The sequence below is a fragment of the Acanthochromis polyacanthus genome, chromosome 6, assembly GCF_021347895.1.
Source record: "Acanthochromis polyacanthus isolate Apoly-LR-REF ecotype Palm Island chromosome 6, KAUST_Apoly_ChrSc, whole genome shotgun sequence".
Classification (NCBI taxonomy): Eukaryota; Metazoa; Chordata; class Actinopteri; family Pomacentridae; genus Acanthochromis; species Acanthochromis polyacanthus.
In genome coordinates, this window is record NC_067118.1 from 28,032,601 (window position 1) to 28,049,426 (window position 16,826).

The 16,826-nt window shown below is 41.5% G+C and overlaps 1 protein-coding gene across 6 annotated transcripts in view; it reads right to left on the reverse strand.

The window, feature by feature from the left end:
• The window catches only part of camta1a (calmodulin binding transcription activator 1a), a 289,846-nt gene that overhangs the window by 25,574 nt on the left and 247,446 nt on the right, over positions 1–16,826 (reverse strand). For 5 of the 6 annotated variants that reach the window (XM_051949098.1, XM_051949101.1, XM_051949095.1 and 2 more), the window contains 5 exons: positions 15,225–15,378; positions 8,957–9,097; positions 6,061–8,375; positions 3,448–3,574; positions 2,530–2,664 (listed from right to left, as the gene is read on the reverse strand). In XM_051949098.1, the coding sequence (XP_051805058.1) occupies positions 2,530–2,664; positions 3,448–3,574; positions 6,061–8,375; positions 8,957–9,097; positions 15,225–15,378 (2,872 nt within the window). The remainder of the gene's footprint in view (positions 1–2,529; positions 2,665–3,447; positions 3,575–6,060; positions 8,376–8,956; positions 9,098–15,224; positions 15,379–16,826) is intronic. The other variant, XM_051949097.1, reaches the window with a different exon arrangement.

Here is a 16,826-nt window from a genome sequence, read left to right on the forward strand (position 1 = left end):
AGTAATTTCAAGAAAAAATAAATCTTCAGTTGCTGTGTAGCTGGATGCATCAGTGATAAAGTAAGCGGAAATCCAGACTGACAATACAAGCAAAAACTCCAAAGCACTAATGATTTTTCTTGATTACCAACAAATCGAGACCACAGAGTACGATAAAACAAACTGTAAGAGACGGCAGACAAGGGGTTAATATAAGTAAGGTAATAGGGTGGGCTGTGTTCTCCCTGAGACACTGAGCTCCTCCTTAACTGGTTCTCTGAATGGGCCAGTGAGGCAGTAGGGTATGAATGGCGGAGGGATCCACTGGTACTGCCATGTATGGGAGCTGCCAGCTCTCGATTACTCACTCCCACTCCCTCAAGGGCCGTCTGCAATGCAGCTGTCCTGTGAGCCTGTGCTTCACTGTGCCCTACTTTATCCTGTCAATGCTCAAACACTGCAGCAGTATATCTCCCAGTAGCAGACACACACACACGCGCGCACACACACAGAATGACTTACATCCTCATTACACTCTGGTGAAGGTGCTTACAGTAGGTCTCCTGACTCACAGAATTATCTTGACTTTAAACAGAATGGAAATTTGCCAAACCTGCAGCAGCTATTGTTGTATGTAGAAAGCCTCCACAGTGCTGCTCTACAAAAAGCCTTTTTACAGTAATATGCTTACACACAATCATACTTTGTAGTCATGTGTGTACAACTTGATCATTAAATTAAACTGCTGTTCACACAAATAGCCTGTGTAGAGACCAGAGTTATTGCAGGCAAGATGAGGCAATGAGACACGGTCTCACAAAACTGACCTCAAAATAAAACCTAAACCATGACATATGAAATGTGTTTGAGTGTTCAATTTACATGTCAGAAATCAGACTGCAATGTCAAAGTGGAAATGTCACATTCCACACATGGAGTTAACACTTAAATCACTTCCTCCTGGGTAATACCCAGTAGGCCTGGTCTGTATTAATGAGACTATTTTTTCTAATACTAATAAGAAAATATAAATATTCATCAAATTCACAAAAGTTATGGTAGAATATTTCAATTCAAGTAAATTTGTTCATTTTACTAATTGTAGCCCCTCAGGTAATTAGATTGGATCAATATTTTTGAAAGCAACAGAATTATGCACAAAAGCAAAAGTTGATGAATGAAAACATTAAATTCTTGCACAGCTGTACTGACGACAAAAAGGATTTTTAAAAATCAGTGATAATAAGGATGAAGGTTCTCGCTTATACATTGCCCACACATACTATATATAAGTAGCCAAGTAAGAGATTTTCCTGTGACATTTACCTTCAAGGATCCAAGAACCAGCATGTGATTCTGAAACACAAGCTGTAACAGAACTGAACCGAGCCAGATTGCAATCCAGCATGAATATTTATCCATCCAAAACATTTAACAACCAAATGTTGAAGAGAGAATAGTCAACAACACAAGTTAAATTGCCCTTTCTTTGTTACAAAACCTATACAACTATCCATGTGGTTATCTATTAACCTTACCTGTTGTGTAAAATCAGAACTTATCTTCTAGCATCTTCCATGTATTTAACTATTGTTGTGTATCACTATTTTTAAAAAGGCATTATTCACACATAATATGCAGCTGTTCAAATGTTCTATACATTTATATACATTGTAAAACTGTTAAAACTGAAAGGCAATTTCAAATCTTCTTCAAATGTGCTGCATATGACATTCAGTCAGAAAGGTTGTGTACTCAAGAAGCAACAAAAAGAGAATCCAGTCACATTTATTAGCCATCGCTAGCATTGTAAAATACTCTGAATGGCTGTATTAAGTTGTTGTCAACTTGAGTGGTGATACCTTGACCTCTGTCTCCTTCACTTACAAACATAAGACTGGAGTGGAACAGACATAATGGAGCAAAGGAGACACAGGAGAACAGCAAAACAAACAGAAACTCACCAAGCTAAAATGAAAGAAGTATACATAAATTAGGTACTCTTTTTAGGATAAATAAAATATTTTTCAATGATTTGGGAGGTTTTAGGAGGCATTAGCTGAATATTTTGGATTACATCATATTTACAACAACTCTCGGTCTCCTTAGAAATGCAGGAGGACAATTTCAAAGGGAGGGGCGCACGTGCATCAACATCCATGTATGGCTGGAATGACTATCAAAGCATAGAACAGAAAACATCAGATCACAACACACAGAGGGAGTGTCACCTCAGGCTTTGATAAGGAGGCCATTTCACCACTATATCTTTACATAGCAGACTGTCGTGGCAGTAATAATGTCATATGTATTTCAAAAAGCTTGTTATTAGAACTTTTAAACAAAGCAAGAGACGGTGCTGTTTGATAATGCAGAAAATCGTTGATGAAAAGAGCCAGATAGAATTAGCAGAGGAAAGAGAACAAATAGCAAAGAGTACATACAAAAGTGAATGAGGAAAGAAAACAGGGAAGAGTACATGAAAGATGACGAAAGAATAAAGCTATTGCAAGACAATGGGAGAAAATACAAAACCGAGAAGAGACGTACCATCCAGAGAGAGCCAGTCGTGCTGAGATGATGGCAGTGAAGGAAGAGCGCGGGCCTTGTACTCAAACACCACCGAATTGGAGATGATCTGGTTACTGACGGCCACCTGTAGCGTCACCAGCCCTGTATCATGAGCTGGAGAGGGAGAAGAAAATGAGAATTCAGGGCATACTGTATACAGACACAGTCAAGTTTGCTTGCAGGCACGCATTTCATTCTGCAGTGTAAACAAATAAAAAACATATTCATGGCTTAACTTCCATTATGTGATTACAATATAAATGTTCTCATAAATACTGAAATTAAACCAGCAAACAGCACATACACACATTGGTTTGTTTGCACTCATTGCTACAAAACTGATTTGAATTTTCAGTACTCTATTAATTTGAAAATGCAATTGCTTTGCTATATAAAAATCCAATATATAATGAATACACAAAATTAATTCTCCTGACCAGATTGCCTGTATATTGTCAGCCTACAGACTATTACGTCAAATGAATGAATGAAATGTGAATTCAGTTTAATTCAGTTCAATTATATAGTGCCAATTCACCATATATTACCTCAAGGCACTTTAAATGATAAGGTAAAGACCTTACAAAATGTATAAAGACATACTGTACAAATCCAAAGTTTCCTTAGATTCCCTTTAAAAAAATATGACTAATACAAGAATACGCATTTATTAGTAAACATAAATCCGGCACCACGGCTCCAATCATTACCTAGAAACTAAATCAAATATCTCTGCTGATAGTTTACTAATAAACTGGCCCAAAAACTAAGATTGCAATGCTAGAAAAAAGTAATAAAAATTGACTAGATACTGGTTCATGAATTGCATGATGGTGAAACTTTCGCATGAATGTCTCTTCTCTTGTTTTAATGCATATAAGCTTCCTCCAGTCTTACCTGGACAGTAGCAACGCAGCACCCCCGGTTGGATAAGAGAAGCTGGGACTGAGATCTGGTCAAACAGGCAGCTGTAGTTGGAGCTGGCCTCTTGCCAGGGTCCAGTTATCAGCACCTTAACGCCACCCTGAGAAACATGACCAAATAAAAGAAACTCAACACATCCACCATGTATTAAAGTATCCCTGATTACAAAATGTGTTGTTATCCTGCCACCTAGAGTTAGAACATAAGAATGACACAAAGGTAAAGAAAATAGCTTCTATAAATCGAGCTCTGCTGCCACCATGTGGATAACCAACATTATTTCACTACACCTATTTTTGGAAAACAGTTCTGCTGCCCTCCAGAGGCTGAAGGAGAGAATTACTGCTTACAGCAAAACTAGTACTGACACCAGCGTGGACCACATAATCAGGATGTTCAAAAAGAATAATGCAGTTAGTTTCCTCTGCTAGTGCTCATCTAGTATATGCTTTACATTTTATAAATATTTATATTTCAATCATTAGCTCATGCAAGATATTGTTTTTCTCCAGATCAGTTTATTGAAAGCTACAACACCATGTAATTGTGACTCTTCTAACTTACTGGCATATTTTTCAAATCCAGCACCCTGACTACTAAAGAATTTGCAAAGCAGTGCAGTGCTGGATTCATTTCATAAACATGCTACTCCATCTTGTTGGACTGTATTGACTCTACAACAATAAAAAGGGGGTTAATATGGCCAAAATTAATACATAAACAATAATTGTGCTATTATTGATAATTATTATTTTATGTGGACTTCATATTCACTCCTGTACTCATCCACTGCTTCTGAATTTGGGAATACATTAAAGTGATAGTCCAACCAATCAATCAATCAAAATTTATTTGAAGAGCACTTTACAACAACACAACAGCAGACCAAAGTACTTTCCAACAGCATAAAACAAAACAATAGAGAACAATACTCTAACAAAAACCTCTCATCCCATTTAAGCTTGACAGGCAGCCGTTGGTAGGCTGCCCTATACAAATTGTTGTTTTCTCCACAGCAAATTAGGTTATGAAGTTATGTATGAATTTTAATGATGTCAATTCCATGAAAGAAAATAAAACAAACCAAACTTTCCATTTTGTGTCAGTCTAGTAATTTAAAGCCACTTCTGCAACTAAAATGAATATATTTATTTATAAGGATATCTGTCATTCCATGTTACTTCAGTTTGCAGATCAGAAAAGCTACAATGCATTTTGGATACATTTTTGAGAATTATTTGCTTGTGTGAAAACCTGGGAAATGCAAGGGACATTATGGCTCTAGAAATGGAGGGATATAAAAAAGTCAGAGGTACTATATGAAAGCCAGTGCCTACACTTTTAAAGTTATATGACACTAAATAAAACTTAGTTTCATTGACAGAGAGATTTTCTGTTTAAAAACAATGATCAATTTCTGTCTTTACTGAAAAGTGTCCAGGTCTTTCCACAGAAGAGGTCACAACATATTTTTCAGCACCTACTAGCTCTACTAGTCACAGAATAGGTTCATCTGTATGTAGACTGATAGGTGAAGCCCGCGGCAAAATGTCAGCCAGACCTTGGAGTCACTTATAAAAATAATTTCTGCAAGAGCGCAGTAATAACTGTTAGTGACCAGGAGGAGTTTATCAGCAATTTTCTTGAGTCAGAGCTTAAAAGTTGCTGAACAGTAGGAGAACTGCTGTGAAGATTACGTTAGTAAATCAAACAGAACCTGTTATGTGAATGGGACAACAATAGGGGAGAGGGGGGCATGTCCTCTTTTCACTTCTGGAAAACAAGACCTGATACAAATAACATGAATTCAAGCTGACAGCAGCTGGAGTTGTTCGTAAGCAAAGTCTACAGTGGTGAAAATTTCATAATTAAACGCAGTTCAAAGATTATGGTCTTGCATCAAAGACATAGAAATGTTTTCATATTTTAATTCTGTGCATTTATTTTAGAAAAAAAATGCATCATCTGCATCATCACTTTTCTCTGTGCAATTTACATACTACAAAAATAGATTTTTTGGTGTTAGAAGTTCGCTAAAACTAAAAGAAACATTATTTTTAATATTGAAAATGAACAGTTTATACATGGAGCACCTCATCAGTGTCATTCTTCTCAGTTTGTTCTCTATTTTGATGGATAATTTACAGAGCATGCAGACTGACTTACAATGACTTTCATTGATGCTTAATGTCCTCATTCAAACAAACAAAAGTATGACTGGCTGTCCCAGCTCTAGCTGCACAAACAACTTTGTTGGAATAAAAGATTGTGAACAATATGTAATGAGAAAACAATGAGAATCTAATTGATACTTACAAGGATAGGCTGGTTATTAATTTACCTTTGTTTGAATTTATTTTTTATGTTTCTTTATTCACATTTGTTTTGATTAAAAAAACAGCACTTTACATAAGTGGGCTATTTAAATCACGCTGGACTGGTCTTATTCAAAATGAATAAGAAGTCTTATAAATCTTTTGAGTGGAGTCCTTGAGACCAGCTTCTGAGCAATTAGACTGGTGCATGAACAACAAACAAAACGCAAAAATACTATTTGTGATAAGTACAAGAAGGCTTATCACTCACCTCAGGATAGGACCACTCCGGGGAGTAGTCAGTGACCATGAAGAGCCGACCTGTTGCCTGAAGCATCCCCAGAGCTCCTTGGGCTACAGCTGCAGAAACCACCTCTGCTACATTCATGTATGACAATGAGCCGGCCTCTCCTGTGTTCCCTCCAGCTCCGGTGCCTCCACTTAGAGACTGGGGACTGCAGCAGGGTTGAAGGCAGAGCTCTGATGGGCTGTAGCCAGAGCCCCTGGCCCCTCCATCCTCCTGGCCCTGCTGAGGGGGCCCACCAGCTGTGTTCTGATTATCAGAGCTGTGAGATGTGACTAGCTGGTGAGCATACAGGGCCCCTCCAGCTGACATGGTAGTTCCACTGCCATCCACTGAGATGAAGTCATTAATGAGGTCAGAGAACTGGTTTCCAAAAGAGATGTCAAAGTGGTCCAGACTGATCTCCATGCCTGTCCCTCCTGCTCCTCCATTACTGGCTGCACCACCCAGACCTTGGTGGGTTCCAACAGCGTTGTAGAGTCCCTGGACCATGCTTGTGCCTTGCAGGAGAGGCTGCAGCTGCTGTTGCTGCTGGTTGCGGTTGCTTCCATCACTGCTGTTGTTTCCATTATGAATTGCTACCCCGTCACCTGCACCCCCTGTCCCTGCTCCACCACCATCCGACGCCTGTTGCAGGTAGTGTTCTGCTGCCCCTCCCTCTCCATTTCCTGCCCCACAAGCCTGAATGTGATCTCCTGGCTTGAGTAGATTCTCTGCTCCATTCTCCGTGGCTCCAGCCTGAGCTGAACTCACACTGCCGGATTGCTCTAGACCAACCACCTCCTCGTGCTCAGCGCCCAGCCCTGGAAAGGTCCCCTGGTACTGCAGCAGTTGGAGAGAACCAGCTTGGCCTGGGCCCTCAGCAGGTGAACCTCCATTGCAGTTGGCCCTATGCTGGTTCTGATGGGCCTGATGGTGGTGATGGAGGTGGCTGTTGCTGCCAGGAGAGTCTGTTTTCACCACTTGTAGCCCCATATATCCTCCAGAGTCATGGGAGTTGTGCTCCATCATATGTGTTTTCTGACCCATGCTGGGCCTCCCCTGCTGAGTCTGGTTGGTCTGAGATCCATCCTGAAGGAAAAAGCTTGGCGAACGATTCTGGTGTTGCATGTGAGGACTGGACATGGCCTGACCATAACTCACTGTGGCAGCGTTGGAAGTGTAGTCTTGCTTGGCATCGATGGCACTGAAATCCATCTGCTCCAAGGTAGTGCTGGGACTTAGACCCCCACCAGAAGGGAGCAGGGATCCTGCTGCAGTCAGAGTAAGGCTACCCTGGCCTGAACCAGCACCAGACGACACAGACACCCCACTGCCACAGTTTACTACTGGCCCCACCTGGTAGCCACTCTCTTTGGCCAGCTGCTGCTCGAAGGATGTGTCTTCTGTCTTGATGTTCTTTACAAGGGCTGAGCTGAAGGTGTATCCATTGTCTGACATGGTCGGGGAGCGCTGCAGACTTCCATTGGTGTTACCGTTGCCACAAGAGGAAGAAGAGTTTGAGGAGTTGCCCTCTGTCTTCATTGCACTGCCTCCATAGGTTTGACCTTGTTTCGGGTTGTTCAGGAAGCAGTCAGGGTCAAAGTTCATATTGGTCTCTGGGATCTTGATGGTTCCAGAGTCCAGACTACTCGACAGCACCAGTTCTTCAGACACCCCAGCTGTAGACAACATGGACAGACTGTCTCCTGCCGTGGTGGTCCCAGGTTCCCCCACCCCTCCAGTGGGGAAGGCAAATTTGTGACGATCAGAAGTCACAGACAGCACCAAGCCCTGTGAAGTGGCATCTGCACCTATCATGTGAGTATTGGGACCCCCAGTCGGAGACATGCTGTAGACAGGGTCTCCAGTGACCTCAGACATAAAGACACTCTGGGACAGGCCAGACATGACAGAGGCCACGTGGCTCATTCCTGTCACCACAGGGCTGTCGGCCATATCTGGATCACTGTTGAGGCCGCTGCTGATGGAGACGGGGGAGTTCTGCGTGGTGTCAGGAACCTCGACCTGGTTGGTGGACGACACCTCTGTGCTGTTCTGGTGCAGCAGGACGGGTTTGTGGACTTTGCCGTTGCGTTTCTCCCTGGTGCTGCCCCCTCCACCGCCTCCACCAGAGCTCTTCCCTCCACCATGGGCACTGTGCTCGGTCTTCCCTTCTGACACATCGTTGTTTTGGACCTCAGAGTGGGCACTGCTGTAGCCACCTGAGCGGGGGTCCACCTTAGGGGAGATGATACGGTGTTTGGCGCTGTTGCATTTGTGGTGTACGCTGCTCCCTGCACCTATAAGAGGGCAGAGCAAAAGATTTGATTTGCTGAGGGAACAAAAAGAAAGGACACTTCCATGTACTAAAACAATATGAAATAATATTGTTCAATGAGCAGTGGTAAAAATGGATTATCAGTTTGTGAAAGGCAACATTCTGTTTACAGTGAAAAACTAGACTGTTCATAAATTTTTAGTTAGTGAAGTGGACGAGAAGTTTTGCATGGCTTGTTACATTAAAAAATAAACACGCAGCTGGAGGTTATTCAGTAATTTGTTCTGTATATTAGTAAACCTTTGCTTTCTACATTGTTTCCCGAGATACAGCTTAGAGAAATACCACAGCTGTTACTGCTCGATGAAGAGAAAACAGCTGAGCTATTTCAGATATATCCCTGACAGAGATATAAGTAAAAAAGACAACAACAACAAAAAGTCAATAAGCCTTTCGCTATAAATCACCTGTCAATAAAAGACTCCAACAACCTTGCCTAATCTACCATGCACTAGACAGTATCTGTTTGGCCTTTTTTTTTGCTTCTCTCACTGTGTTTTTTTTTTTTTTTGGTTCACCTCCTCCCCACACACTAACCCTTACCCAGGGTGCCCGTGCAGAGGCAGTTGTGAGTCCGGGGAGGTGGCTTAGTTTGGTGGCTGTCCAGAATCTGTTGCACTAGCTGCTCCACTGAGAAGCCAGAGCTGCTGTTCCCATTGCTGCAAGTCCACTTGATGCCATGAACTGCCGGGAGAGAGGAGGAGACAGAGATGTCAGCCAGCCCAACAGACCACCAGCCACGCCAACCCCCCGCCCCACCCACTGTCCTCTCTGTCTGCCTGCCAGTATGCCTCATCCTGCTCACTGGACACCTCTCTATAATTGAGGTAAAACAGAGAAATTTTGCTTTCTGTTTTTCCCTGAAGGTAAACAAACAATCCATGTACCCATTGGGAAAATATATCTTAATTAGTAGAATTTAAGCACCACTACCTTTGGTTTTATACTTGTTCTGATCACCACACTCTATCATGTCTTCATAACAAAATCTAAACTTTGTTTTTCCTATGTGCCTTGTTTCACTTCCTTAGTTCAGTTTTGAATAGTTGCTCTTCTGTTGTAACCTTTAACCTCAATGTCAAGCAATTGGTATTGGGCTGCTCATCTCTGTTGTGCCTCTTTTCCTCCCATGTGCCAGTGCTTGTTGCTACTCTGTGGCATGCCTTCTGTGAGTGCTAATGAAGGTGGTGGCAAGCTCAATCTTTCCACTCTCCACCCTTAACCTGACCTATGACTCTGCTCTGATAGGAAAAGTCTCTGGGGAGGAACATCACCAGGCTGCTGCTGCTGGATCTGCTGGACCACAGGAAAAAGCAAGTTTTTTTCTTTTCCTGTAAAGCTCCACTCCCTGCCTCAGTCACACCTCACTAGCACCTCTTAATACTTTTCATCGCTCCACTTGTCAAGCAGCCACCACTTCTGATGAGACAGATAGTGGTTTTAGTGGCTGTAAGGTGGTAGGAGACACCGCTGAGTGCTGCAGCGCTCAGGCTCTCAACCGGGAAAAAAGGTAATATTTCAGAAGTGAAGCATATTTAGACTATCAAACAAAATCAAGCCAGCTTTAATTCAAGCTCCCTACACTTCAGCACCTCCTCTGGTTAAATATGCAAAAGAGAGAGACATTTAAAGAGAGGGAGGTTTAAAGCACGTATGAAAAACAGCGAGAATTTGCTTAGTGCATGTCTGTTTGCACTTGAGATAAAAGGAGATGGAAACAGTGTAAGAGGAAGAGGGTAATGCAGATTAAAGACAGAGCTAGCTAAATTGAAGTGAAAAGAGCTGGGAAACATGATTGGATGACTGTGATAGGGATCTAACTTGAAAGCTTTAAGATCATTTGGCAGATTACAGGCTGGTCACCAGCAGATGTCAGCAGAGCTGCTGTGATCAAACTAAGATCATACGCTCCACTGACAACTCACTGTGGCAGGTTAGAAACGTAAACAGGGTTCAGTTTGATGTGTTATACAGTCAGATTTATTCAGCATTAATCCATAGTGAGTGAGATGAAAAAAAAATGAACACTGACTATGAAAGTTTCATCATCATTGCAATACAAATAACTGTCTGCAGATTCCATTTAATAGTGTGGTTTGAGTCACCATTAACCTCCTGACAGTTTGTAATACGAAAAATGCAAATGGGATTGTACTAATATTACTAACGAAGAGATAATAGAGCCATTGGCACGCTGAAAATGCTGCCATGAATCGGCTTTCATGACAAAGCCAGCAGAGAGGTTGCAGGACAGGAGAGCGTCCATTCTGCTGATCTGACTCAGAGAGAGACAGAGCAGGAGCGAGCGCCTAATGCAACAACTTACATCCACCATGCAGCGCCACGCCTATTTGTCCAAACAATCTTGTCTTGCCTTTGCCCTGATCCCTCATGCCAGATTGCCACAGCGCTCCGCATCTAGATGGATGTCACCCCTGGAGGCTCGGGGTTGTTGACGTACAGTTACCACCATGTCCGCCTGTCTCCTCTTCTCACTGAGGGTTATATTCCAAAGCAGATATGACAGGAGCAGTGCCACTAGGTTTAATCCCAGCAGCAGCAGCAGCAGAGGCACCAAACAGCAACCTAGTTATGATTATTCCGATGATTGCTTCCTGTCATGAGCAGTATCAAGCAGCCCTAATGACAAACACAGTTAAACTGTAGGGCACATCCTACCTGGTTGCCCCTGCACCATTGGGCACGATATGGGGCAGTCGAGTACAATAGTTTACATGATTGCCAACCTTGTCTATCTTGCCTTGGTCTGTTCTTCTCTGGCCCTGTCTGTCTAGCCTGGAGACAAGCCTTCTGTCTGTCTGAGTGTTTGTTAAAGCTGCTCATGCGCTATCTGTCAGCAGGCTTGGGGCATAGCCGCGGAGTGCTGCGTGTTTATTGCATTAGACCAAAAGAGTGAATCAAGCTGGCTGCCTTGTCTATGGAACTGTAGCGTGACTGAGTAGTGATGCCACTCTCGTACCCACCCACCCCCTTTGCTTCTTCCCTTTCTCATCAAACACCGCGGGGCGTTAAGGATGACGAGGTCAGACAAGGCCATGTTGCACAGGGCTTATATTTGAACTACTGTGTGTGAGCATCTGTGCATGTGAAAGTTTTTGTGACTGAGAGTACGAGCGTGTGTGTGTGTGTGTGTGTGTGTGTGTGTGTGTGTGTGTGTGTGTGTTTTTGTCATGGAGAGACAGAATAAGCTCAACTGATCCATGAAATCCACATTTTCCCTTTGTTGTTTTTTTGTATCATTAGAGGTGTCAAATGGTTTGCACAGTGAAATATCGTGAAGAGAATAACAAAAGGGAAGAGCAAGACAAAAGAGGGCAATTATGCTGCAAAAGTTGACAATGTTCTGGAAAAATAACTATTTGACATTAAACTCAGGATGTCCTATCAAAAAGCAGCTTATGAAAAAGAAACCTTCATCATTATATAAGAACAATTTCTGAACACACACACCCAAATATGACCATGAGTATCAAACATACTGTACACACTGCTGGAATCTTGCATCCTGGGACCTTTTATTTCAAATCAACCAAGGGCTGCCATGTCAACATTTTTTAGTTTGATCTTTTATTCCCCTGTCTAAAGTCTTACATGTATGATGCCGAAATCTTAAATTTTAGAGCCATTGGGATGCCATTATCAAGCTATAGTCATTTTTGCAGAAGGGGTGGTAGAAATATACATTTTCACTCATTACAGAGCAAGTTTAGGGGTTTCACAAAGCTACTTAGAAGTGCTGTATCTTCATCATTTTGCTTATGGGGACAGATACATACTTTGTGTATAAGCCTCTGCCACATTTGACAGTATTTTTGGGATTTGTGTCAGATACTACTCAAAAATAGGAAAAAAAACATTGTGACAGGCCTTGAGCGTTTTTTCCTCACATTTTTAACATCCCCTGCTCGAAAAGTATTTAAAGTATTCAACTAATATTCATTCTTCCACTTGCTGAAAAACGGGACTGTGCAGTTTCAAGGTCACAGGTGGTTTAATCTGCGAGAAACTGGCCTGTGAAGTTGGGCCCAGATTAGAAATTCCTGACAAAATATTAGTGTTGCGGATAAAATAACCTCCTTATTATCACAAAAAAGAAAAGAAAGAAAAAGAAAAAAGAAAACAAAAATGATGCAGGTATCAGTTTCCACAAAGAACACAACCTGGTGCATAAATACTATGAACATTTCAGATACATTATTAAAAAAAAATAAAAAATTACAACATTTTTTATTTAAGATTAGCTCAGTTCTACATAAATATACCAATGTTCATCTCTCACCTAAAAAAAAAACCCCAAAAGTCTTTTACTGTATAAAGACTATTGTGGTAGAAAATATGGAAAGAAACATATTTAGGTAAGGTGTAAGAACTTTAATTTCAAATTCATTTCAGCTTAGTTACAACTCAAAATCTACTTTAGACGTGAAAAGTACAAAACATAAAACTTTAGATCTGATGACTGAACAATTTCTTCCACAAAAAAAGATATAATTCAATGGATATATTAATAAATGCATCCTTGTGCACCCTGAATTTGGTACATGACAACAAAATGAGGTGAATATTGCTGATTTACGGTATCGAAGCTGATGTAATTCACGATTGTGGAATGCAATCACATTTATTTTCTGAATTACCAATGCAAAAGTTTTGTTGACTGAGCAAAACACCAAATACAGTAGACTAAAATTACCCATATTCTCGAAATTAAATATTCTGTATTCATGCAGCTGTAAGCAAGAAATAAGTGCCTGATTTAAAGCTTATTCAATTCGCCTTCAAGTGTATATTTTGCTTGTACTTGGTGTCTTAGGTAGTGAATGCTGATTTATATTGGTTGTGTATTTTGTGGATCCCACGCTTATTTCTTTTCTTTTAGACATGTGAAATATGACAGTTTCATTAGAACCACCACAAAAGGTGAGTTTCTGACAGAGAAAGTCATCTACAGTCTTGAGACTGCAAAGATCTTCATACAAGTCTGTTTTTTACAGGAAAACTGATATTACCTTTAAACTTTAATACATATTGAGCATGTTTCCTAAACTTGTTCTATAAATTAGCTGAAAATTGTGAACTTGACCAGCTCACTCTGTAAACATGGCTGCAACTTAGTAAATAATTCTCCTATGGCTTTAAAATTTACAATTTCTTCATCATACTGATTCATATTTCACCATAAAAAGAAGAAGAAAATGAAAAAAAGGTGGCAAAATGTAAAAGTCTAGATAATTGACATGGAAAGGCCCTTGTGCATCCAAAGCTTAAACTATAAAGTAACTATAAAGTTAGTGTGGATGAAAAGGGGTATTTGTTCGGGCTAGTTTATTTATACATCCTTTAAGGAACGTAGAAAGTTTGGCTATGCACAAAAATGAGCCACACATATTCAATGCCAAGATATTAAAGGATATAGGTCAGTCTGGTTAAAATGTACTATGTCTTAAGAGCTCATATATGATTGCAAATTGAGTAATGCATGGTTACTACAGCATGACTTCATCGCAAGTGTTTACTCCCCACAATAAAATGAAGTTTGTATTTCACAAGACCACTAGATGGCAATGTTGCCACATCATTGAGGTCATGTTGACATACTGGATGCTCCAGGAGAAAGAGAGGGGGATAGAAAGGAGAAGAAAGATAGAAAGCAAAGACAGAAAGCAGAAGAGGTCTTTTTTTTGCTCTTTATGTAGCCCCCTCATGTAGTCTGCCAGCTAGAAGGCATCTCACACTCACCCTCTTTGTCCCAACAACTCCCAAAGTTAATGACTTTACACATTACTGCAAATGGTGCTTGATTTTTACATTAAGCCACAGATGTAATGAATACAGTAGGCTGTTGTTGCTCAGTGGCTGTCCTGAGGTAAGGCTTTATGCTATAATGTCCTAAAACTAATGCAGTGACGCGGGTAACAATATAGCATAGACCTCAGTGATGATGGCTTGGACTGTCTACTCAGTATGCAGCCGGCATGTGTGTGTGCTTGAAAAGCTGCTGACACCTTCCTCTTTACCTGGCCACATCACCAATAATTGGCCATCGGAATATCAGTCACAGCTCCGCTGGCCGCTGCCAGACACACCCGAATCACAGTCTGGTTGTAAAAGGCATCTTAACAGCTCTCTGAAATATTTTCAATGCCCCACAAGGTCCCCTCCTGGCTTTTAACATCATCAGAGAAAACCCTGAATTTTTTCCAAAATACCGCCTCAATTTTTGGGCAGGCCTAGAAACTCATAAAAACACAGTGTAACTCAAAGCATTAGTAAAGCTGTTAACAACAGGGATCAATTCATTGAGGGGGAGAGAGAAAGAAAGATGCAGAGAAGGGGTGGAGGGGGATTTCTGGTGAGTCAGACATTCCTGCTCCCACGCACTAACATGAATCAATAACCAGCTTGCTGCCCTCCTCTGCCTTCATAGGCCAGCGGGGAGATGCACTTTCAGTCTGGCCAGAATGGTGCCAGAGGTCTAGGGGAAGAGCTGAACTTTGACCCGTAAGTAGCAGACGGCTCCAGAAAGCGTGCACAATCATACAGTTGTAAGATTACTGGTCCAAGATGCTCTCTAAGATTCTGAGGGCACTTAGTGTACCAGCTATAAGGGAACAGAACTAAACATTGAATTCTCAGATAAATGTTTGGTCTTTGCATGCATAAAGATAATTTAGGGATTTGTTGATGATGACAGCCTCTGTTTATATTAAAGACTGCGAATAAAAGTTGAGACTGGAGTGATAGCAACTCATGTAGGCATAGTTCTGAGTAGGATCATTCAAATACTCACACATGGGCTTGAGCTGGCCAATCAGCTCCTCCTTGGTCCACTTGGCCCACTCCTTCTTGTCGGTATTGATGGAGCACAGGATCGGTCCACATGGCTTCCCACAATCCTCAATAGCCGGAACATTCAAGTAGTGGACGAGCACAATATCAGGGTTCTGTGGGGAGAACACAGAGAGAGTGTGTGGGAGGTTAGACAAGATGACATAATGCATAGACAGTAGTGCGGTTTCTTCAGGATACAACAGCTAAGAGTAGTAGTGACACATGGATACTGTGGCTCAGATGTGTGAGGGCTTTTATGTGGAACAAGCCAGCTGGTTGGTGAGAAGTAAGTGTTGCCGAATTAGAAATACCGCATGGTAACCCTTACACAGAAAACAGAGGCCAAGAACAGAGGAGCAAAAGAGCAACCCAAAGCAAAGCCAGACAGCAGAACAAATCTGGGATCAGAAATCAGTAATAATCTCACTCATTATGTGACTGTCTATCTCTGTATCTCCAAATGTGTGTGTGATTGGATGTGTATGCTAGTCTCTGTGTTTGTTTGTATGTGCATATGTGTGTTGATTACAATGTGTGCTCATGTAACACACTTATGGCATTTTGTCAAGTCCTCCCACATGGTGAGATGATGCCCTCAATTAACTGTCTGTATTTACCAAGTCAAAACTCGATAATTTGCCGCCTGGAAATTGTTACTGGGCTACCTCTGCAAATTCTCTAAATTGACAGCTTATGAATAATCGGTAGCATTTAAAAGAATGTTGTGCAGGTGTGAAAAATATCAATTCACTTCTGTAATCATGAAAAGCTTTGATTACCAAGCAACTTACACAAGGAATGTTCCTGGTTCAGCCTTTATCACTTCCGCTTAGCTGTAAACATCTGACTGCCACTAAGCCAACAAACTGAACACGTACACACAAAGTACAAAATCCCTACACCAACGCATAGGATGCAAATAAAAACTGCTATGAATAAAACCGACCTATGCACAGCTGAATCTGAGGTCATTCGATGGTTTCAAGTTGTTCTTTATAAAATGTTGTGAATATTTAGGCCTGAAATGTTCCTATTACGTAGGTGGAAAAGCAACAGAGATTACACATTTTACACAAGCAAATAACACAAGTGCACACCTACATGTGCAGATGCACTCGCAGCTAAACAAGATGCAAGAATGGACAAACCGACTATGACTTTGATGGAGAAAAACGCCGTGACAACACGTGTGTGACTGCAGTTCGAAGCTTCATCAGTACTAAGTGGCATATAAATCAAGGCGCTGCTACTGTAGGTCTGTGCTCCCTCTCAGTGTGTACCATTAATCTGGGACTACGCCTCCCCCCCTCTGCTTGTCCCATTACATCAGACAGGGGTGTGGTTGGGGGCAAACAGATACACAGAAACATTTACTTCTGTGAAAACATCCCAAACATACAAACAACCACCACCATGTCTGTGCAGTTTTAGCTCAGCGGTACGACAGACAACCCCCCCACCACCACCACTTCAACCAGAAGCTGGAGCTGGACACTGCAGAGTGTTATCTCGCTGCTTTCCTTGTCCCCTGTCATTGGTACGGACACTAGGTGACGACTGC